This window comes from Sciurus vulgaris (assembly GCF_902686455.1).
Source record: "Sciurus vulgaris genome assembly, chromosome: X".
In the NCBI taxonomy this organism is placed as follows: Eukaryota; Metazoa; Chordata; class Mammalia; order Rodentia; family Sciuridae; genus Sciurus; species Sciurus vulgaris.
The window spans coordinates 29078442-29103606 of NC_136471.1; the positions used below are offsets into that span (position 1 = coordinate 29078442).

A 25165-nucleotide genomic window follows, 5' to 3' on the forward strand; every position below is an offset into this window, starting at 1 on the left:
TTTGGGATAAGGAATCAGAATTTCTGTTAAAATAGAAATCTATTATTTTGGAAGATCTGGAGACATCATTAGGTACTTGAACTGGTCACATCAGGCCCGAAGAGAACCATTGGTCTTGTCTACTCACTGAATCTTCTCCCTAGAGAATCACTTTTCTTCTGGTAGAACTATTACATATCTTAATTTCTTAAAAAGGAAAGCAGTTAAAGAGTTATTGTAAAGTGTAAGTGATTCAACAGCTAATCAGCATTTCGGAAGACAGTGGAAGTGGTAATAATTATGCCAGAGCCTACAGGCCAAGTTGACCACAGTGTGATTATATCAGACTTTTCTCAGTCTTCCTTTCCCATTTCTATTTTTCTTCTCTAAGGTTTTGTGTTCCTTGCTTTCTAACTCCCGAGCTCCAGATATTTTTCTTCCTTGATCTCTCTAGCAATCAATTACACTTTCCTCTTTTCTGGCTCTGTTGCAAATTGTCCTTTCTTTTTTCCACTGATCATTGTCTCTTTTCTATGGTGATCATCATACAAACCTCATATGTATTTAAACACTTGCTGAATTTATTGGAGAAAGTTGTATTCCATATTCAGAATCTACAAATCAGAATAGATCTTTAGCCTTTCAATTTTGCCTCAGAAATATTCTAAAACGTGTAGAGTCCTCAATTCATTATTTCTTCTCCCTCTCTACATCGCCCTTGGCAAAATAAAGGTTTTCCAGCAGAGAGGGTTCCTTAAAGGTAGAGGAGGCCAAGAATGGTAATGGAAGGCCCTAACATCAAACTAATTTAAGGTTTAGAGTATGGTTCAGTTTTGATTGAGGAGTCTGAGCCTGTCTTTGGTTGCAGTTGGGGTGGGGAAAGATGCAATCCATTATGAGAAATACCAGTAAGGTGACTATTACATCACTGGCAAAGCCTCAGGTGAGAAGTCAATTAGTAAATGCTAACCTCCTGGAATCCACATCCAGATAAATTTTAAACAGATAGTTGAAGCAGAAACCAAATTCTTTCTTTACAATTTTATTTACAAAATGTATTAAAACTTTGTACAATACCTCATAGCAATGAGGCTCCGTAATTATGCCCACACATGCAATTTATGCTTTTACGGCCATTAGTTTGCTTGGCAATTTTTCTGTTCACTGAAGTACAGCTTTAACAACAACGAAAAAAGAATTGGAAAAAAATCCTCAAGTGACTATTGCCAAACTCCCATAGCTTGAAGTTAGTAGCAGAAATTTGAAGCAATCAACATTTTTTTAAACATGCAAGTTTTTTTTTTAAATAACAAACCAATTTACCCGCTTCTTTATCCCAGTGAAGTTTCCTCTCTGAAAAACTGATTTGAGTCAATAAACATACATTTCTCTTTATACAGTGCCTATGAAAACATTTGTGTGTAGGTTGGTTGGTTTGTTTTATACAACTTCATATTCACACAGCGTTAGCTTCCCACACTGGGACATTATAGCATTCATAAGTTGAAAATCACAGTTTCATGAAAACAAAACAAAACAAAAACACAACAGCTTTCTTTTGTGTTCAATACCATTTAAAATCTGACAGGTGAGTTATTCGTTTATGACACCATTTTTGGAATGAAAGTTTATATTACACTTTTCTGGAAATGTTTCGTTGGAACGAGACTTCTTTCTTTTCTGAAGACAAGAGCAAATATGCAGTGAGTCAACTAAGCATCTAAAGGTCACACTTGGGAAATGAAGGCGAGCTCCTAGTTTTTACAGTCTGGAAACTTCCCAATGCACATTACTGATGAGAGCGAACTACTGAACTACGGAAAGCATACGTCGTTATATAGGAGGTAATTAGTGAGCGGAGACTATTTCCTCTGACTGTTCTGATGATGCCAACGGCAGGTATGCAATTAGTTACTTGATAGCCCATGGAGCAGTGGAGCGATCTTCTGAGAGTCAGTAGAGAAACTGCTCCAAGCAAGGACCTGGGAGTGATGCTGAGGCCCTCAGATTAGCAGTAGGTTTGGGAATGCATTTTAGTCTTTGCAAACTAGAAAAGGACACATGCAGTCTGACGGAGAGCCACGGGCAGTAACAGGCAACAGCTGGTAAGACAGACCTAGCAAGAGTAAAGTCAGATTGAGAATTGTGGTCTGAACCCACTGGCCGCCTTGCAATGCGGTCCTGTCTCCGTGGTATACACTTGAAAGGCATACTTAGCAGAGGAAGCAGAGCTAAACACAGTGTTGTTTCTGAGAAAGATATTCTAAACACATCTGGGAGTATAGGCAGCATTTCCCTCACCTCAATGCTAAATACTCAGCTATATTGACTTAAAATGCACACTGAAGCAAGAAAAACAGATCTGTGAGCTGAAATTCCAAGCTTCAGGGAAAGCCCCAGGATCTGTTTTAGGAAAGCACCGATAGGTATGCCTGATAGTGCCCCGTCCCTTGCTACACACACAAGACAATTTTGAAAGCTCTATTCATCCCTTTACCAAGTGGGAAGTTATCAAAGCATTTTCACAAAACCATTTCAAGAACACAGAGAAGTCGCCACTTAGTTCCTTTTCCAAAGCATTTGAATTTTCTTAAGTGTTGCATTTACAGTCTAAAGATATAAGCATTTCAGCAACATTGAAAGAAAATAGGGTGCACAGAACATCACCACCAACAGGAAATACCAAAAACATCTGATCAGCAGATCCTATGAGAAATGCCAGTCTGGCTTTCCAAACACAGGGAGACAGAGGGGGTTTTTGAATTTTTTTTTTTAAATCAGGAGGAACTAATTCTTCTAGCTAAGATAGGCCTATTTGCTTAATTGGAATTTTAAATTTGTTTTGTGTGTGTGTGTGTGTGTATTAAAGAACATGGTGTTTGTATATTGTGCAGTGGTATCAAAGAATGGCTTTTGTTGAATTGACTTTTTTAAAATAAGACTTTTTTTTCGCATACTGGAATCTTGCACTTCCATTTTTTTGTTGGTTTTTATTTTAATTTTTTCAAGCAAAGCAAAAAGATTTCAATGATGGTTTGCATTGTCGTGAGTCTTAGAGTGTTCCATAAGGCACTGAAGGAAAAAAAAATCAGTTTTTCCTATTGAAAGGTCATTGCACCATCAGCAATATTCGTGTCATGCCCGACACCAAGGAGAGTGAAATCTGGCTCAGGATCCTTGAAGCAGCCACGTTTTCGGTGATTTCCTCTCATCACATGCTTCCAGTGGGAATGGATCTGCAAAGGCAAGGGGAAATTTAAATTTGAAGGGCTTTTCTATTTGGAATTGAGACATTTATTATGGCTCAATATATCTTGAACAAAAATGATGGCTATTATCTCAAATTGGCCTTGCTGGGGCTGCAGCCCATTCAAATGGCTTTAAGCAACAGGTCTGGTTAAATTCTTCAACTTGATGCGAATGCTTTGCAACAGGTTAAATCAGGATCCATCTCTACTCTATGGACTGATTATACTAAGGAACATATAGGCAAAAATCTGTTGTAAAGTCTAATCCAAGACTTTAATCACTCAGGATATAGGTGTACTAGGAAATTGTAGTGGCATTTAAATAGAGATATTCAGGAGAACTACATGGCAGAGCGTATTCTGATTGCAAAATCTGTGACAAAAGACTGTTCATCTAGCACAGAAGGTAAACAATCTTTTCACGACTTACTGAAGTGAAGTCCATTTTGACTGTGAGAACAAAATTTCCTTCTCCTTGCCAGAAAGGTGACTGTTAACTTTTTAAAAAATACCTACCACCTTAGTTTTCAAAGCCTGAAAATAGTACAAGGACTTTAAAGAGATAGCACATTCCAGAAAGAGGCCACAGCATGATGATACCCATGAAAGGGCCTGGAATCGATGGGTGTTTGCACTGACATGAGCCTGATTGAGATGCTGCTGGTGGCACTCTCCTTTTGAAGGTATTAATTAACTAGCGCAGGGAATTCATTTGCCCCAACTCAGAAAACTGAAGAACACTTTCTTGTTCCTCTTCAAGCTCATAACCACCCCCACATCCTTTCCCTGTACACTAATGAGATACTTCTCTTTCTCCTGAGTGAACACTAAATTTATCCCAAAGGAATGATGTAATCATTATGCACCATTGGCTCTGGAATAAAAGTTATCTGCAAGAAGAATGTTGAAGATGCATGCACCTGAAGGCTAAAAGACTATTGTGGAAATGGGCCAATCTCTTCCTAAGAACCCCTAATTCCTGGGTCATATTTCTTTAGAAGCTTAGAAAAATTTTATATCTATGGCAGAAAGATCAGTGTCCCCATTTTTCCATTGGTTATGGGATGTCACTACCTAGCTGCATGACTTTGGGGAAGTGACCTAACATCTCAGTGCCTCTGATTCCTGCCTTTATTTTATATTTTATGGTTCTTTGGATTAAACCTAGGATCTCACACATGCCAGACAAATGCTCTACCACTGAACCACATCCCAAGCACTTTGATTCCTGCTTTTAAGTGAGGATAAAGTATTATTGCTGAGGTCAACGTTCTCTGGAGAGAAAGAACAGCACTGCCTCATTTATCCAGAATTTGGTCCCCATTTCACATAAAGTGAGTTATGCAAGAGAATTTCTCCAAAAAGAATACCTGTGCATAGGCTGCAGAAGGAAAATTATAATTCTGAAAATGGGCAATGATGTGAACAAAGTTACCATTTCCTAGGAAGACGAAATAAAATAGTCTTAGAAGAAAAATTGAACCCCTCCCAACTTCAGGCATCTTGAGGGTCTTGTGAGAGGGATTTCAGAAATATTGTTGAAGAAGCCAAAGGAGCCTAAAGTAATGCTGAACAGCATTATGGAAACTGAAAAGAGTTTCTTAAAACAATTAGTAGATTTAACCCCAGGATGCAGTGAATCTTGTGGCACTAGAAGGTCAGTCACTTGTGAAGGCATGCTTGTGTGTGGGGGGCACACTAACAGTGGCTGGTCAGTAGTCCAGAGAAGCATCAAATAATCAAGACGTGATCTTCTCCCTAGTGGGTACTAAACATGACATGAAGTTGAGGCACATGTTCCCCTGAGTCAAATAATTCTGATGCTACTATCACCCATAGAAAATTAGAGGTGACTTCCTAATCTTTCAAGGGTGCTCTTTTATTAACCAGATTTCACTAGATCTATATTCTTGCAGGTGATTTACCCTGAGTCAGCCTTCCTGAACAATTACTAGTAATATCAACCCTCAAGGCAGGCTCTGATAATTAGCAATAAATGTAAAATCTCAGAGTGCTTCTCCATCTCTGTGCCCCTGAATAGACCCTGACAGATCTAGGTCAATGCAGAGAACCAGAAGCCTAATAACTAGGTAACAAATTAGGAGTCACTAGGAGATATTTTAGAACTTCTCTGGAAATAAAAGATCAGAGTGTGAAGAGCTCACTCTTCACCTTACCAACACTCCCCTAATGTCACATAACCAAGTTGGCTGAGGACAGCACAGAGGTTTCTATTTCCTATTCAGCCTGCTTTGTGCCTCTTGACTGACACATGTGAGGTTTTCCTGGCATCTTCTGAGGCTTTTCCTTCTTGTCTGGAGACTTTGCACAGGCTTGGAGGACAGATTTGTTTACAGAGGCTCTTCCAAGTTTTTCTTATCATCCCAGAGATGGCCGCCAAAGTTCCAGCTAACTGGGCTGTAACCACAATGGCATCAGTGTTTATTGAAATGTGACTTTTGTCTCAATTAACCTGAATTTTACTCCACAAAAGTGGATCAACCAAGATGAATAAAAGAAAACCAGAGAGCCAGAGTTGTGGAAAGTTAATTTATAAGACTTTCCCTCCATGTTTTATGTCCCAAGCCTCCACTTTAGGACTGAAAAATTCGGTTCAAACATACTCCTTCCCTTTCTTCCTTCTTCCCCCATGTCTCTCCTCTGTCTTTTCATTTCTTTGCTTTCCTCCTTTCTTCCCTTTTTCTTTTCTTAGGCTATGTCTCTGAGATTATTTTCTCTAATATTTTACTACTCCCTGGACCAGCAGCATCTGCACTACCTAAGAGCATGGGAGAATGTTGAATTTCAAGCCCCACTGTTGATCTGCTGAATTAGGATGTACATCTTACAAGATCCCCATATGATTCACATTCACAGTGAGACTGGGGATATAGTAGTTGGGAAGTAGGGACATTGATTCTCAAATAGAATGGCTGATAATCCTAGAGGCTGTACAAATCTGAACCCTGATATACCTGTTTCAGAAAGATGCTTTCTGGGGAAGTAGGAATGGTTATAAATTTGTGTGGAGTGCATGAGAATGAGGCACATGGAGGCTTCATGAAGTTCCTTAAGACTTTTTTGTGCATGTGTGGACAATGGGAAATAAACTTAAGATCTGTTCCTCATTTGACAAGATCTCAGTAGGGATTCAAGTTTTCTGGAGGCCACCAGGCCATGGGTGCTTAGAGGAAGTATGGTTTAGTAAATAATATAGTTATAGGGGGAAGAATTGGGTTCTAATTCTGTTACTTTTCTTGTGCTGGACTAGCTCAGATGTGGGGTAAGCAATGCGGAGTCAAGACCTAGACTCCGCGAATTGGGCGGAAGCAAGCTTGTGGCGAGCAGTTTGCAAATTTGTTTATTGTGGGAGCAGCTATACATCTTATAGGTTTCTTGCCCATTCACAATGTGCCATGGGGGATCAGACCACCAGGTTCCTATGTGGATTCTCTTGGTAACATTGAGTCAATTTTGGGGAGTTGTTTACTTTCCTAAGTGGCCAAAGTGGGACGCTCCTTCCTGCAGCTTTTCCTGTCAGGTCTGTACGTGCGAAAGTTTTCCTTACACACTTGAGACATTCACTACTGCCAGCCAAGAACCAGGATTTCTCCCAACATTTCCCTGTTTTTATTAATTTGGACAAGGGATTCCTTCAGGAATGGACCACAAACATTTAAGAACTGCAAGTATTATAAGGAAGAGTATAAAGGTTAATCCTAACATTGTAGTTGGATTCAGCATATTAAGCAGGTTTTATTTAAAGGTAATAATACAGACTTCTCCCAGGAGGGAGAAGGGGGCCATGGCTGATGTTCTAGAATCCCTAGAAGTGAGCACACCCTACATCTTTTATAGGTTACGGTCTCTTTTGTTCTCCAGTTCTCTCCCCCCTTATCTATCCTTCCTGCCTATGTGACTAGGCCTGGTTTTGCAGGTGAGATGCATAAAGTGAGAAGCAAATGGGCAGGGGGAGGGCCAAAGTGAGTCAGCCAGGCAAGGGCCCAGGGGGCATTAATTAGCAGCTCCTTGCCTGCACAATTCCAGAATGGCAACTACCTAGTTGTGTTGTCTTGAGCAAGTTCACTTGATGTAGCTGGTTTTAGTTACCTGAAAGGCAAAATGCAACCTGATCCATCTCATGTCAAATGAGGGAATAAATGTGGGAATACTTGGAAAACTGCTACACATATTTAAAGCATATTATTTATTTAGATGACAGCATTGCAGAATTTGGGATAATTAAGCTACATGAGATTGAAAGCTGTCATGTACTATCCTATGAATAAAGCAAAACATGTGCCCCAATTGTAATAGGCCTATATCACCTACTCAAGTAAAGGATTTTTTTGGGAAGGATACGGGGGATTGAACTCAGGGGCACTTGGTCACTGAGTCTCATCCCCAGTCCTATTTTGTATTTTATTTAGAGACAGGGTCTCACTGAGTTGCTTAGTGCCTCACTGTTGCTGAGGCTGGCTTTGAACTCTGATTCTCCTGCCTCAGCATCCTGAGCCCCTAGGATTACAGGTGTGTGCCACTATGCCCAGCCCAGCTCTAGTAAAGGATTTTAAACATACTGGAACATTAAATGTTTGTATGCAAACAACTCTAATTACAGATTAATTCATGTGTTGAACTGTCACCAATGTAATGGAAACACTTTGTCAGCAGGCTAGTTTAGTGTACTGAACATGTTTTGGCAAAAGATTGCAGTCTGTAGGAGAAAAGGACAGCCAGTGACATCATCAAGTAAGATGATGCTTTCCATGATAGGGACAGAAGATTTATTTGTATTAAATGCTTAAAATTGCCTGGATTCAGTTCCAAGATGGAAATATAAGAAGGTCAAAACATAAATGCATTAATAAAAATTCCAGCACATTGACATGAAGTCAATCAACCACCTAAAATAAGGGGAATGAAGTTGCTAATTGTTCTGTTCTACTTTAGATAGGCATGTTAGTAATGATAGATACACTCAAAGGCAAAACAAAACAAAACAAAACAAAACTATATTCTTTTATAAACACTTCCAAAATGGAGACATTATCCTAAGACAAGCTTGGCTTTGATCATGCCTGAATTATTGGTGGGGTTTGGCTATAGCTGACAGAGTCAAGGTGACATCATTCAGGTTCACCTAAGTGTAGTTTGAGTTTGGCCAGTATCTTGAATCCTAGACTGTCATTTGAGAGACACTTACTTACCCCAACATCAGTTCCATGGAAGGGACAACAAAGTAATCCAAAGATTAACAAAATTACCTCAGGCTTATGCTGCTTACCTGAAAGGACCACAACCCCCTAATGGAAGCACTATACTAATTTGCTAAAATTCCTAATTTTAACATAATTTTCAGAATAGCTGCTTTCCCTAGAGTTGCACTGTCCAACATGGTGGTCACCAGCCACATGTGACTATAGAACATTTGATATATGACTAACATGAGATATACCCTAAGTATACAATATACCCAGATCTTCCAGATTAATATAAATAAAAGAATGTAAAATCTCATTCATTTCTAATATTCTTATTTAATTAACATATTGAAATGATAATATTTTGGATATATGGGCCTAAATGAAATTAACTGCACTTGCTTTACTTTTTAAAATATGACTTCTAGAAAATTTAAAATTATATATATGGTTCATATATGTGGCTCACATATGATTCTATTGAACAGTATGACTCTAGAGAATGTTTTTCCTTTTTGGTCACAGAATGTATTTTATAACTATGCTGTCAGAAAAGCACCACTGTCTGACAAGAAAGCACAATCACTGTTTTCAAAGAATGCAATGGTTGCAAAGAAGAGACAATGCTTGAAACAAAAAACCAAACTAAGAAACAAAGAAAGAATAAAAGGTTTAACATACAGTAATGGAAAACCAATTAGTTTACTAGACCTTAACCGTACCCCTAGATCTTAACACTTTCTGTTCCATACACGTTGTAGCCTTCTCTGTATGTAGCATAATTCTGTGTGTTGGTGGCAGGAGCAGGCTTAAAGTTTTGGGTGTTCTTTGTGAGTTTCATGCGTTTAGACTCTGCCCGTGATTTGTAACAGAATTCTATCAAAGCCACCATCATGGCCAGCCCCAGACCTCCGACAAGTATATAGAAAACGCCTGCCACATTGCTCAGGCTCAGAGCGCTGGTCTTGTCCTAAGAAAAATGAACAATGTGATTAGTTCTTGGGGAAAGCAAAGGCAATGGGACATTATAATACATTATAACTGCATAGGATAGTTCTAAATTGTCAAATAACTAAACATTGATGTAAGTGTTATGACTCAACTCTGGCAACTGGCTAATGTTTCACAATAACCAGCAAGATGGTTAGATTGTGCTTCTGTTGACAGTTTTGAGCCTCACCTAAAAGTCCTTCTATTTTCATTCCTTATGCCCCTTAGTACCTCAAAATGGTGTTAAACAACCATAGACAGCACTTGGCAATGGGAGCAAAAGAGTAAACACAAGCATAATTTATTTCTCTGCTGGCTTCAATAAACACCATTTTCCAGAGTTGAGCTGTGACATAATCCCTACAAATGTAACACTCTTTTCATTTGGGAACTTGAAGCACTCTTTCCCCTCTCTGCCCCGCAACACCCCTTTCTCCCTTGTTTTCCCTGTGACAAACTTTGTCAATAGCTAGTGTTTAGATACCAGGGTAGAATATTAGAGGTACCTGATATTCTTGTCAGGGAAGTTACTTCATGAGGGTTTGTTTAAAAAGGGTTAAACATGCTCTTTCCCCCAGTGACTGAGAAATTGCTCCTTCTGGGAATTGGTTGCTAAATTGTTATCCTAGTCAAAATTAGGGCAGCAAGTCTTTGTGCTGCTGGGACAAGGACACAGCACAAAGAATTGGCTCCATTTCATCTTCCTGGAAGTTTAAGGGAAGTGTCAGGAGGACCCACTGGGTCCTGAATTGGCTCTATACAAATCAGAAAGCTTTCCAGGAGGCTGATGATTTTGTTTTTAAAATGAGCTCATTTTTAGCTTTTACTCCAGGGAACATAGATAATACTTTTAAAAATACTACACTTATCTGCTTTCTATTTAGCATGGGGGGAAAATTGAGGAAGCCGGTCAGTGACTTTCAGGTCAAACTGCATATCTGACTAAGCTATCTGACTATATGAAAAAACAAAAACTGAACTACTAAACAATGGAAAGAAAAAGTTGGTGTCTTGAGCCCTACCTTGAGGTAGGACACACCAAGGGCCAGGAGTCTTTCTTTGAAAAAAAAAAAATAAAATAAAATAGCATTTTGTAGTCTTTTTAGAGGGAATGTAACCATTTTGCTGCTGAATGTAATTGAATGCAATATCTGAATTGTTAAGCCAGTAAATTTGAGCATCTTATTTAAATGATGATACCATTAATACCATGAGCAGATGATGGTCATTGCTGATCCTCAATACTATGGTTCAGCTAGTTCTGGTATATTTAAATAAGTAAATGTAAAGACAATATGGTCTTTTCCTTCAGATCCTTGAAAGTGAATAACATTCAGGGAGTGAATATGGAGGTGCCTCAAGTCTTTGACAACCTTGCAAATGGCCACTCTTCTAGGATGAATCACAGCTAGGAGGGTAGTAAGAATTTCTATCACTTTTGAAACAATAGGTCATCTCCTTAAAGAGACTGGTGAGGCTACCTGCAAGAATGTTCCACAGTCCATTAGAAATGGATTAATTTCTGGTACCCCTCCCTTTGCCATCATATTCATATATGTATGTGTCATTTAAAGGGGGAAAAGGTCTGTTAACATAAACCATGTAAGCTGTGGCAACCAGAACAGTTTTAAGTTCCATGTGTATAAGTTTCACAACAGTTGCAGAATTCCCTGATGTGGGAAGTAGAAAACCAGTAGCAAAATGGTTCACTGCACAGGGAAAATGAGTGGCATTTCATGAAATGAATTAACTGATACCACAATATTAGTTCAAAAAAAGGAAAAGGCAAAAATCGAAACTAAAAAGAACTTTCTTAGGGGAGCGAAGGGGGGCAGGAAGGAGGCGGGGAAGAGTGTTTCATGCTTATCAATGTGATGTCATCCTGACAAATGTATACCCTTCAGGAGCATGCGACTAAATTTTAAAAGTATTACGTACAGAGATTCAAATGACACCTTTGGAAGAGAGAAGTGTGACAGACTTAATGAGATTCAAGATCCAAATAGATGCTGGATTTAATACGACAACAGCTGGGAGGGAGCTAATCATTATGTTTACAGAGACCAATCTGTTATTTGTTTGTTTTCATATGGGACAGATGTAATATATTAATAAGCAAAGGTATTTACAACTACAAAGTCTCTGACACTGTAAGAGGTTAAGAAAAAGTACTGTCACAAGTGGATCTTTTTTTTTTTGTTTGTTTTTGTTGTTGTTTTCTCTTTGAACTCTCAAAATGTGAAATACAGTAAAACCCCCTTATAACACAGTTCATTATTTTATAGCTTTGGAAATGCAGTGGGCCAGATCAAGGTCCCTAATCATAACAACAGTTCTATAGAGTCCAAGGATTGATGTCACGTGGCAGGCCTCTGAGGTTGGCATTTGCCTTATTCCTTTAGTGCTGGTGTTATAAAGGGGTCCCACTGTGTCAGGGAGTGTGTGTTGGGAAGGAAAGCCGTTCTGGGATAGAAAATAAACAGTGGGTCAAAATGTGATTGCTAATCAGTACAAAAAGACCTTCAGCGACTGACCTTACTCCCGGAGTCCTTGGCTCCACATTCCCCCTTATCGTACCACCATTTGTTTTTCAGCTTGTCTAAGATGCCTTGTTCACTGAGTTTCAATACTGCAAGGTTTACAGGCGTTCTTCACGTGGGAAATAACATAAATAACATTATATTATGTTATTTTATGTTATTCAAGCTTCAAACTACTTTAAAACTATAGAAAGCGATAAAGCAGGGGGCCCTGGCCACAGAGTAATTTTAGACACTGCAGGCAACCTGAGCATTACCTTATAAAAAGTTAACACTACAGCAACGCTATATTTACCAGGGCCTGCCCATATCGCTTTGAGTAATCGGCACACACTGTTAAATAATGAGGATAGAAAAAAAAGGCACTCCTCAGATAGGCTGTGTGTGGTGAGGAGGGTCTCCCCTCAAGTGACAATAGTCGGCGGCAGCTTGCAGTAGCTTTGTGACGGAGGCGTGTTAGGTTTGATCTAACCGGGTGTCTTGTTGTACTTCCAGACAGAAAGCAAGTTTTATGGGAGAGTGGGGAGGAGATGGGGCCAGAAAGGGAAGTATTTTCATATTGTGAACTGAGACAAATGGATGAATCTGAACAGAAAATAGACCCTACATAAATAATGTGCCTTGTTGTGTCTCTTGTTACACAAATCTGTTGCCCAGCTGAAATGTTCCCAGAAAGAATTGTACTACATACATGACCTCCTTTCACAAACATGTATTCTAAATTAGGCACACATTGGTCTTAGTATTAAAGGTCTGATGTGGACTTCTGAGTATTGGATAAGAGAAGTGTTTTCAATGATGTAAGAACTGGCCTATGGATTGTTTCTTCGTTATTGGCTACCTGCCTGTCTGTTATGGTTATATGACAGATCACCAGACAGTGGGCCAGATTGTTTAAGATTGAATATTATTAATATGGCATGATGTAAAATGGCAAACTGACTATGTCACTGTTGGTAGCACTGTAAAGGAATAGTTCTTACTATGAGAAGACTCCCTTCAATTGAGAGGCTAATATCACAACAGAAGGACAGGCCACTGCTCCTTAGTCCTTCACTGCTTAAAGTATAAGGACTGTATTTGGAGACAGAGGGCAAATATGTAAAACCCCCTTTCAGAGATTTTTTTTTTTAGTTGTAAAATAGGAATAACGACCTTTACCTGTCTTTTTCTTAGAGCTATTGAATTTTTTTTTGTTTGGTACCAGAGTTTGAACCCAGGGGCACTGAACCACTGAGTCACATCCCCAGCCCTTTTTTATATTTTATTTAGAGACAGGTTCTTCAGCTGAGTTGCTTAGGACCTCGCTAAGTTGCTGAGGCTGATCTTGAACTCATGATCCTCCTGCCTCAGGCTCCTGAGCTGCTGGGATTACAGACATGCACCACCATGTCCTGTGAGCTATTGAATTTTAAATGAAGAATCTCTAATAACTTGGGCAAAAATGTATTACATAGGGAGGGTACCATAATTCCATTATGAGGCAATAAACAGTGTGTTCAGATTCATGTGAACAATATCACCAATATTAGTACATGTTGGTCTGAATGTCAACTAACTTAAAAGAAGAAAATCAGACAAATTTATGTAACCATGAACGTGCATTGAAATATCTTAGCTTATTTTGGATAAGTTGGGTCCATTAACATATCCAGTTACTGACAAGACTTCCTATAGTCACAAATGTCTGGCCTCTATTATACCAAGTTCCAAAGTCTATTTTCTTTCTCCCCCATTTGCTGTTGAGAGCAGAGGGGCCATCTCATCTTGAGATATTTTAAGATATGTATCATTATTTTAAAGTAATATGCAATTTCAGAGTACTTGAGATTTGAAAAACTATAAATCTTTAGTGACAGGGAGGTAGCATTTTCTTGGTTATTGTAGGGCCTGGCAGCCAGAGTATCTGTATTTGGTATCTCACAAGGAAATTGGTGTCCTTTTATACTTTTCACAAATTCTTTCAATCAATGCTCAAAATCTTGGGCTCCTCAAATGCTAACCAGAAGTACTTGGAATACAAAGCAACAAAAGATATTCAAAACATTGAGCCACTTTAAGAGATTATTGGCAGTGAAAGTTAAGTCTTAGGTTTTTAAATGCCAGACAAGCCATCTATGGCCCTGGGATCAATGTTGTAGTTGCCTTCCTCTCTATTCCCGACCATCTGAACCCCTTCTCTATCTGTCTTCCCCAATTATTTATTATCTCATCACTACCACTTCTCCCCTAATGCTATGCCTTAAAACCAGGCACTGACATGAGACTCAGCAATGTTATAGTTGGCTCAGGATGCAGGGGAATGTTTTCCAGTGACATAGAGGGGACCGGGACTCATCAGGACCACAAAAAAAGTACAAAACATCTTTTTTCTCCTTTCTTTATTGTTTGTTTTTTTCTAATGGCTCTTATTTTTTTCCGTGCATATCTTTTATTTATTTATTTTCCTATTTATTTTTTTTCACTTTTTTGTACATTGTAATTGAACACAATGGTGGGATTTGTTGTTACTATTTGTACATGCACAAAATTTAACAATATAATTTGGCCACTATGATTTCTTGGCACTTTCCCCCTTCTTCCTCCTTCTGTTTTGTTCTGTTCCTCGTTTTTTTTTTTTTTTTTTAATTACAAAGGGCACAGTGTCCTCTCACTGCTCTCTGACTAAGCCCTAAACAGGCTGTGTCCCCATTTAAAGTCCTTTAAAGTCCTATGTTGTCGAACTTAACTTCCTTTAATTTCTTCAGAACTGCTGCTCTATTTGGTGTTAGGAACAGAGCAGTTGAAGTCTAATAAAAAGTACTCACACTGTAGTCCAATGGAGAGGTTTTATTCTCTCTAAAGATCCTGGTTTTTAAAGACATTTGTCAACCCTTAAGTGAGCTAGATTGTTAAAAGTACAGCATGTTGCTTTACAGCAGTGGTTCTCAAAGTATGGTGCAGGGACCCCTGGGAATCCTTGAAACCCTTTCATCAGAGGGCCTGTGAAATCAAAACTTTTTATAATACTACTAAGACATTATTTGCCCTTCTCATTATTATTCCTTCATATTGTACAGTGGAATTTCCTGGAGGCTGCATGATGTGTAAAATCACAGCAGACTGAGTAAAGAAAAAGTAATGAGGGTCCCATTCTTTTGTACTGAGGCAGAAAATAAAGAAATTTGTAAAAGTATAGGACAGTATCACTATTCTCACTTTTTGACTGGAAAAATATAATTGTTTCATAAAAGTATATTATTGGATTTGTTATTTTTAAATGAATCAATTCTCTAAAAATTCTTCAGCTTTAATTTTTGATGTGTAAATATTAATGATATAACAAACATAAGCAAAAATCTCTTTGAGGGGCTTGGAAGATAGCTTAGTGGTAGAGTATTTGCCTAGCATGCTCAGGTCTTTGGGTTCCGTCTCCAGTACTGAAAGAAAAGAACCTTTTTGGATTCCTCATAATTTTTAAGAGTATAAAGGGGTCCTGGGACAATAAGTTTAAGAAGCACTAGTTTTGGAGGAGGAAAGGCTCTTTTCCTGTGCCAGGTGTCTATTCTGGGATGCCCACCATATAGTCTTGCTGAAATTCAGGCTTAGCATGTTGGCAACATACCATCCTACTTCTGACAAATGGGCAATCCCTGCCTTAGGCCAGCCAGTGTCTTTCACAGAATGACTAGTAGCTTCTCTGTACTCTCATGGCCTCCACAGTTACAATGGAGATTACGTTAGAGCACTGGTTTTTACCTAGGAGTCTTTCCTCAGAGGACATTTGGCATTACCTGGAGTTATTTTTTGTTGTCGTTGTTGTCACAACTGGGTGGGGAAATACTACAGGCATCCAGTGGGTAGAGGTCAGGGATGTGGCTAAACCTCCTTTAATGTACAGTACAGTACCCACAACAAAGTATTATCTGGTCCCCAAATGCCATTAATGCTGAGGTTGAGAAACCTGGCCTTAAACCATCCAGATCTCCTCTGAGATACTCCAGGATGATAGAGAACTCTGACAAATAATACACCCTAAGAAGTTTAGTCTTTGATCAAAAAAATCATAGGGTTTACAAAATCTGGCAGGGAGCCAATGTGCATTTAGCAACTTCTAAATAAAAATGAGGGAGAAAAACAAACATTTTCAAGGAGCATCATAGCTAAGGAGCATAAAAGCTGTAATCAGAAATCACAGATAATACCACTTAACAAGGTTAGGATATCTTCCAAGAAAAGAAAGTACTTTAAAAGGCAAATCTCCTACAACTCCATGTTGCTGTGGGATAGAAAAATTTCCAAGAAGGTGTAGAAAAACTGCTTTTATCCACATTGTTTTCTTACTGTGTCTTACTGGATTGTATTACCTAGTCCAACCCAAATCAACCCAATGTACTCACATGCTTTCCCCAACTCACATGCGCGCGCGCGCGCACACACACACACACACACACACACGCTGATATTTTGAAGAAGGGGGAGTTTGGTGGGCATTTGGTTATTTAAAATGTCATTTTCTCCAGGAAGCCATTTTTGCTTCTTACTCCAATGTTTTCTATTCCTTCCATCATTCTCTATTTTTGCTCATTATTTATGTCAATATCTTGTGAGTCCCTCTGGACCATGTGCTTCTCAAGGGCAGGGATATGGCTTATGCATCTGTATCCCCATTTAGGATGCCTTTCTCAATAAATACCTATTAAATTGATAACTCTCTTTTAACTTTTTATTTTTCAACCTAGTGTCTTCACATAATTATCATAATAATAATTATAGGTCAAGTTTAATGATTATGCCAAGAAGGTAGATTTATGGTCTCCCCTTTGTATGTAAAGAAACTGAGTCCCAAAAAGATTAACCAATCTGCTCAAGCCTCTACAGCAATTTATGGGGAAGGCCAGAAGGAAAATTAGTATATACTGAGTTCAGTACCATTCGTTTACCAATAGAACACACACAAAAAAGGGTAGCAGCCCTCCTTATTTTTGCTCTTCAGGATTAGATGTTCCTAATGATTTTTTTTCTTCAGGGACCTCCATTCTCCAAATAACTATCAACCTTGCAAGGGCATATTTTGCCTTTTACTGTGATGGAGCAATATGTCTCCAGGGTAATGTTTCGAGAAATTACTGCAGGCCCTTAACTGGTACCTGAGAGAATTATAAGTCAGAAATATTTATTGTACTCACCTCAATAGAGAACAGAAAGAATTAAACAAAGTAGGTCAGATTACTATCGTGGAAATTAGTCAAGCATTCTCCCTCTGAAGGGCTTGCTGTGAACTTTGCTGAGTACAACCTCCTAAGACAAAGACACAGGTCAGCAACCTTAGGGGAGAAAGTAGGAGGGCTTTATGATGTCATTTCAGGGGGTCTGGGAATGTCACCTTGCCCCAAAATGTTCTCCTCACTGATTTATGAAATTCTACCATGAGAATCTCACAACTTTAAATTTGAGCAACATGTTTTCTTGAAGTAAAAAAAAAAAAAAAATCTTCCTGGAAAGTGGGAAATGAAACAGAGAGTGACTATTTACAAACTAAAACTCTGGATTCTATTTTGTATAAAATATGTTAGATGGTAGAGAAAGAACATTAACTTTCCCTAAGAAAAAATGTTTTATGGTGTGTAAGTCATATCAATACATTACTGATCAGCTGGAGAGGGCACGAGCAAATGTGAATTAGGTAGTCATTTAGAAGTATGTGAAGATAATGCTGACTTGTGTCAGGATATTGATTCCTGAGTAGAGAAGAGTCATGGAGTGTCATCTGTTTATTTATTTTTTATATGTAGGGGTAACACTGTAATTCATAATGCTTTGATAAGGAGTTTTATTTTTGAAGAAAAGATTATTGGATGATATAACTTTCTGCTTATCTCTGTCATTCACACCTGGCAATAACTCAGCTTCAAAGGATTGTGCTCACAGTCCAAGGCATCAACCTGCCCCAGGTGTTGGTTGTCTATATTCCAGGCTCAGTTGCTGGGGTGTACCAACCAGCCACTGCAAAGAATCAGTGTTATTTTAGTGATGATAAACCTTACATATGGATACAGACAGTTTTAGGATAAGAACATCATTGTTGTTTTTTCTGTGAAAATAGAAGTTATTTATTTAAAAAATAAAATAAATAAGACTTTTGAGATATTTCAAAGGAACTGCCCAATTTATTTTGAAATTTTGATTTCAGGAAATACTTAAAAGTAGTAAAGTGGATTGGAGCCATGTTGGATTCCTTATTGTGGACAAAGAAACTCTGACAGAATTATGTGAGAGTGTTGAACTTCTTAACTTGTGGGGGACAGGGAAGAAAACTTGGATCTTGTGAAATAATTACCAAGTTCATTTCTCCAAATAACCTGGTGAACCTGGAAGGGTTGAGAGAAGATGTTAAATAATAGATATGGCTCTGGAACTGAAAAACATAGGAACCTAGGTATAGTATGATTTAGCCACTTCAGAGACTGTGGGATATATTCTGCTCTAAATGGCCTCAGTTTCTTTTCTGAGCGGGGATACCTAAGAGCAAATGCCCAATTAATGATACCAGAAGATCTTCAATGGTACCCTCAGGAGGGATACATACATGTGTAAGTATGTAGGTTATAAAGACAAGATCACAGAGAAATTGAAGAAATACATGAGCATGAATGATACAATTGCATCCTTAATTAGAAACCTGCTCTGACAACACAGTATCTGGATAATGAAAATAGAAACTGATCATAGCCTGAGCAGGAAGACCTTCCCTCATGTATCCCTTATCTAAAGCTCTAAGTTACTAATGCATGTTTCTTGGTACATAGGTATTTTATGAATGACTTCAGAAATATCTTTGGCCTAGTGGTGGAAGAATGGTCATCCTCACTTTCTATGACCTTTTTTTTTTTAATAATGGGAGATGTTTCAGGTTTTCCTGATGACAAGCTGCCTTTCTCAATCACTAACAGGGTGACAAGTCATCCTTCTCAATAACTTATCCAAATTTTCATGGAGAAGACCTAGTATTACTCAGGATATACAGGCATGTGAGGACAGGCACAGACATCTCTGCCTAAGTTGGTCTTATTTTATGTAGTTGAAGCCACTTGATGATCAAGCAAAAGAAGAATCATTGCTGAATAATAGGATTTACTAATTCTTTTTTTGCAGGTTAACTTGGGTATGGGTAGTGAAGGGATTTAACTCTATATAGCAGCCATTGGAGGCTATGGCAGTTCAAAATATGCCCTATTAGTACTCTAGTGTCTGGAAACCTTCAAAAAAATCTCTACACACATCTTTTCATGGGGCTTCCTTCATACAGAATTGCAGGAGAATGAAGGTTTAAGTCATTTCAATCTTTCTACCCTTGGATCACCCTGAGCTTTCTCCACAATCTGGGAGCACGTGCACAGATGACTGCTGGCATTACTAGACCCTGGCTACCCAAGTGACCCTAATTCCACAGGGGCAGTTACAATGATTTGCAGAGTTATGTAGTGCGAGGCTGCTAGATGTCACTGCTGAGAGAGTATTTATAATCATGTAGTTCACAAATTTAACTCAAACCTATTTAACTCCTTGCTAATGGGATCATAATTTAATATAAGTGCAAAGAGCAAATTCAATAATGCATGCATATAACATTAGGAGTTGAAAGCTGTGACTCATTTTACTAAGGGCCTAACAATGCTGGTGAATGAAACCTATTGAAAAGCATTTGGGCTAACACAATATCCCCAGAAGCAACTTTTGAGATATGTGGGTGAAGTCAGTGGCATTTCCAAGTGATAACCTCTCAAATTCAAAGAAATAGAACATTTGATTCCATAGACTATGGATTTCCCTGAAGAATTTTTTGCCAAATTAGACCTCTGTCCAACTTCCTCCTCTAGAATAGGAATCCAAAACCTTTATTGGTTTTAGACTATTTTACATCACATTATTTGGGAAGACTTCTTATCAATTTGTCCCTCACAAAGCAAGGGGGTCAGTGAAGATGGAGAATCCAGTTTTGGTTAAAATGTGTCCACAGATATTTTCCCAAGCAAATAATTAGTATGACTCACTTGAAAATTCTATTTTAATATTCATTAAATATTCAAATTATCAACTTCATTTGGGATTTATTATGCATAAGTGTATTTTCTTAAGAATAGTTCCTTCCAATGGCTCCAAGAGACCAGAAACTCAAATGATGACTTTTTCTGAATACAAGTAGGTCATTAGGCCACAGCTTTTAACTCCTGCTGTTGTATGCGAGTATCATTTGAGTTTACCAGGAACTCAAATGATGAGTATTTCTAAAGACATCTAGTTTATTTCCCTGATTCTAGGCAAAATATGCATTGACAGTTCAATCCAATGGGTGTCATCATCTTCTTTTTTTCTCTAATAGCCATTCCTTACCATGAATCATAGAAAAATAATCAGTCTTAGTTTATATCCAAACAGATTGCAACAAATGGTGTCTATATATCAGATCTGAAAGCCAGCTATTGATTGCCATGCCAGGGGTACACGCCACCCTCTTCTAGCACACATTCTAGCATCCACACATCACATTTACATTTCCAGCAGTGATGCTAGACAGGATAAATTAGCAGTCTTACTATGTATATGTATATATATATATGTATATATATGTATGTATATATATAGCATGTGTATGTATGTGTATATATATGTACATATACATATATATAGTGTATATATATATATATTTAAGAGTAAAGTATGCTATTGCCTTAGGTCTATATTTTGAGAAATATTTGCTTTAGTGCCAGATGAAATTAAGCAAAAAGGTTAATCTAGCACTTGGACCACACTTTTGCCATCTCTGATCAATGAGTATTAGCCTCATGTGCCAAGGGCCAAATGCTATACCGCTCTCTAGAAAGTCAAAAGAGAATGGATTTCAATTGTTTTCCATAAAAGAAATTTGCCCCACCCTGCTCCACCAACCCCAATTCCCACCCTAACAAAATCTATTTCAGTTAAATCAAATCTCATGTTTTTTTTCCATGTCTATCCTACCTTTCAGACAGTGGTTCTATAACCTCTCCAAATGAAAGGAAACCAAATGATTTGGTCTTCAAGGGGTCAGGAAGGGCATGGATATATACCATTTCATTCTTTGCCACTGCAATGGTGTCTTTCCTCTTGGCAATTGTATAACAACATTCTTACCTTCAGGCTTTTTTCACTCCTGCTGCTCTTTCTGTAGTTCTGATGTTGGGCATTTGCTCATTATTTTTCAATAAGAAACACATTCATGTTATCATGATAACACCAAAGGCAAACAATCATGTCCTAATCACAGAAATCATGTTAAGGCCACAAAGTCAATTTTTAAAATTCACAGAATGGAATAATTAAGAAATATTTTCTTTCTGGATTACATTTTTTTCCGTTGGTAGAATTTATCCTTTAACACCATTTGGCAAAAATCAATGGTTTTGGCAGCCAGTGGACTGGTTCAGTTCTCAAGGCAACAAGTCCTTTGCTTGAAGCAGCCATTTGAGAGAAAGTGAGGATTTGTTCTTGGGAGGAAGACCTAGTAAGTTCAAGGAGCAAATTTAATCACTATCAGGAAATAAAACTGTCAGGTTCTTCATACTTCCAGGAGGTAGTACCAGCACAGAAACATGCAAACCAATGAAGAGCATAATATACTCACCCTACTCCTCGATCCCAAACCAGAATCTTGGGAATTCACAGGAACATCTGCTAAGACCCAGGAAGTGTCATCAATCTGTAATGATTCTTGCCTACACACATAACAGTGTCAATAAAGAGTCATTGGGAATCCATCTTAATCTTGGGTGTCCAAGATGTCTACCTTTAGGAATGGCTCCTGCTAGTAAAAGATCCATTTTTATGTAGATAAATGTAGATGAAGATTCATATCCATTACCTAAGGCCCAAGAATATCAGAGTATTCTGGGTATGGAAGAGAAGCGATTAAGAGATGGTGGCACAGTAAAGGAGAATTGTAAACATACAAAGAAGAAGAGGAAGAGGATGAAATACACACAAAACTGAAGATCTCACTTATACATATGGGAAATATGGTCACAAACTCATTCATCTATGTACCACTGGCTATGAAGTTGAGGGAATTTGAAAATAGTCTGTCTCAAAGTATCACTTTTTACTGTCTTTGAATAGAAGAATTGCTAAAATCAAATGCATGGAATTTTAAAAAGAGTGCTAGGGATAGGGAGGAGGAACATGTTAACATGTTTGAATTTCTTAAGAGAACAAACTTTTTTAGGTACTTTAAAAGAACCCACATGAAAATAAACAGCTAGTTTTAATTGAAATTTTTTAATCTATTAAAGTCCCTAAGTTTTCTCCCCCAATATGTATGTATGATGTACATTGGTTAGTTTCTTCTAGTCCCTATATATTTTAACTGCATTTATCTAGCAATATTCTGTAAGTCATACTGATTGTCATATAAATTATTTGAGTAATGGAGGTTTAATTGTCCCCCATTTTCCCATATGCCTTACAAGTTAAGAAATCTACCTACTGTACAATTCTCATTCACTTAGGGGGTTCAGAACGGTCCCATTTAAACATTCTGTTCCACTGCTCCACAAAGCACACAATATGTGCTGTTTTTCACCTTGGAAAATATGGCACTGGAAGTCTATTTAAATTCCTGGTAAACTAAAGCCAGGTACAAATCTAGGGTGAGGTAGGGTAAGGCAATAACTTGTCACCCCATCACGAATAGCTTGTTTTAACATTTCTCCTTTTCCCTGTAGTAAGGCAAAACTAGGTGGGAAAGTCAAACTAGCACCGTTTTCCTGAGAGTAAGGGAATGAAGATGGGTGGGTGGAGGGCCAGAAGAATGTGAAAGTTTGAGGTGACAGACAGCTGTGGAAGGAGGCTGATATGCCTATGTGGTAATTCAGCAGCTAAATCCCCATTCTGCTGTGATTTACAGTGACAGACTTTCACTTGCTCTGTCACAAACCCCTGGTGATGTGGGTTTATCGCTGAAACAACCACTGGCTCTTAATTACTGTCTTTGCACACACGTTGGAATAAAGCACTAATGCAAAAGGGTGATTTGCAGGTTAAAAATTCCCAAGCCACAGCTCTAATTTCCATGATCTTTGCCCGTGCATTTATAGTCCATTAAGGAAGGATCAAGTCTGCTTTGTTTAGGCATTGTTATTCCAGGTTTGAGAAATTGGTAAATCTAAACAGTGTTTTGGGTCTAGTCTATGGGTCTGATTCAGGGGCTGCCTCAGTCACTGGCCTTATTCTTAATTTCTTGTATTCAGAAAATAAAATAAATTCAATAAGATATCTGTTGCATTATTTTAAGCACTTGCACATTTACAACAGCTTGAAAAGTTGCTGGCTCTTTTGATAGTGTAGTAACTTTTCTAGAATAGGTTCAGAATGCATAACATCTCATTCCTGAGAGGAACAAAGTCAACAATTTAACATAATTGCCCATTCATCATTATTTGAAGGTTGCAGGAGTGAGATTGAGAGATAAGTAATACAGGTATTTCTTCCTCCCCTGGTTTCAGAGATAATAGGTGTGAAAGTGTTTTTGAAAAAGTAAAAGCACTTATAAATGCCAGGCTTTGTGATTATTGTCATTTTTAGTAATCAGTACTGAGTGCTAGAATGGCTTAAATATGCCATTTGCCTAGTAACCATGCTAGTTGGAATGAACCTGATTCTTATGGAAATATATCACATGCAATCAGATTCACATTGCTCATTGGGTAGGTAGATGCAATAAATTGCTGTCTGCAATATTATTACAAGAGGTGACCCTGGAAGTCATCAGATATTTGTGACAGCATTAGCTGTGTAACCTTCTCAAAGTCACCACCATCTCTGGGTATCATTTTCTGTGTGAAATGATGGTATATTCAACAGTCGATTGTCACATTAACTGGGGACAGGATACAATAAAGAAGTGTAATTCCCAAGCCAATTTGCTAATGCAGTAAAACCTCACTGATTTGGACTAACAGAGGGGAAGGATTGTCTGAATGAGTAAAGCAAGTCATAAATTACAAAATAGACCCAAAGAATGACAGTTTTAGTACTTTAAGTCTATTTCGTAACTCAAACCAACTATAAGACACTGCCTTAGTGGAGGTCCTCGTGAGAAATATTTTAGATTGATTTGTAATGATTATGATTATATCTAATAAGTTCTTCCAACATTTGAAAAAGGGTTTGTTCTCTTAAGGACAAGTTCAACTGACAATACAGTTTAAACTCTTCATTTATTTAACAAACTTCCCTTGTCCCCATCCCTAATAATATAAAGTTAACTTGTAGACTGGTCCCTGTCTAGTTTATCCCAAATTATTAATTAGAGGGATCCAAATTAATGAGCTTCACTGCCGTTTTTCTCTCCTCCATTGATTTGTGTTTAGCAACACCACTAAGGAGTGGTAAAGTGGATTCAGGTTCATCCCTTGCCCCTTCTCTTGCTCACTCTCAGAAAACAGCAGATAGCAATAAGAAAGAAGATAAAGGCAAACTCCTCCATAATCCAGAAATGGAATAAATAATCACTAGAAATGTGGCACTGTTATCCATAGTTGAGAAAGGGGTTGACTTATTTTAAAAGATTGACTGAAGGAATGACCAAGAAATGTTATTTGAAAGATGCCTGGCAGGCAGGACTAGGGTCAAAGAAGTTGGAAACACTTAGGATCTGCTGAAATCTTTTCTATTTACATCTCAAAATTCAGATAATCTGGAAATTATGAACTGGCAATAAAGTTACTTGATAAACTTTGCAGCAGTACTAACTGAGGGAAAAAAAGAGCTTGATTGTTGATTGTAATTAGAAAATAGCTGATCTAAAGTTTAGGGGTCTTCACAATACCAAAACATCTGGTGAGAAGTAAAAATTCAGCCAAATATGTGCAGGTGTTTTGTTTCTACAACATCAAACATCTGGTTATTTGAAAGCTTCTGGGCACTTGGCACCATGTGGATTGTTTAGAGTCATCTTGATAGAGTCCATGGCTCCTTTTTAACCATGCTGAGTATGAATGATGAGTTCATGAGAGCAATGTATCCAATCCAGCTCAATTTTCTTTCTGCAGCTCGCTTCAATGATAGAATTAAGTTCTCGGTGGCCTGCTAATAATATGAGAAAAAGACCAGGAAGAAGGTGCTAAATACTTTGGGCATGAGGTTAGCCATTGTAAAAATCAAATGAACCGAATCTTGGCTAAATTGT

The 25165-nt window shown here is 38.1% G+C and overlaps 1 protein-coding gene and 1 long non-coding RNA gene across 8 annotated transcripts in view; one reads left to right on the plus strand and one right to left on the minus strand.

Moving 5' to 3' along the window:
* LOC306650958 overlaps positions 1-25165 on the plus strand; it is a 162996-nt gene that overhangs the window by 782 nt on the left and 137049 nt on the right. The window lies entirely within an intron of this gene.
* The window catches only part of GRIA3 (glutamate ionotropic receptor AMPA type subunit 3), a 271799-nt gene continuing 247648 nt past the window's right edge, over positions 1015-25165 (minus strand). For 3 of the 7 annotated variants that reach the window (XM_079123363.1, XM_079123362.1, XM_079123361.1), the window contains 3 exons: positions 11956-12070; positions 9154-9401; positions 1015-3215 (listed from right to left, as the gene is read on the minus strand). In XM_079123363.1, coding sequence (XP_078979489.1) covers positions 9156-9401; positions 11956-12070 — 361 coding nt within the window. In that variant the 3' untranslated portion in view covers positions 1015-3215; positions 9154-9155. Of the gene's footprint in view, positions 3216-7744; positions 9402-11955; positions 12071-14552; positions 18312-25165 lie in introns of those variants that run through there. The other 4 variants (XM_079123365.1, XM_079123364.1, XR_013761060.1 and 1 more) reach the window with 4 other exon arrangements.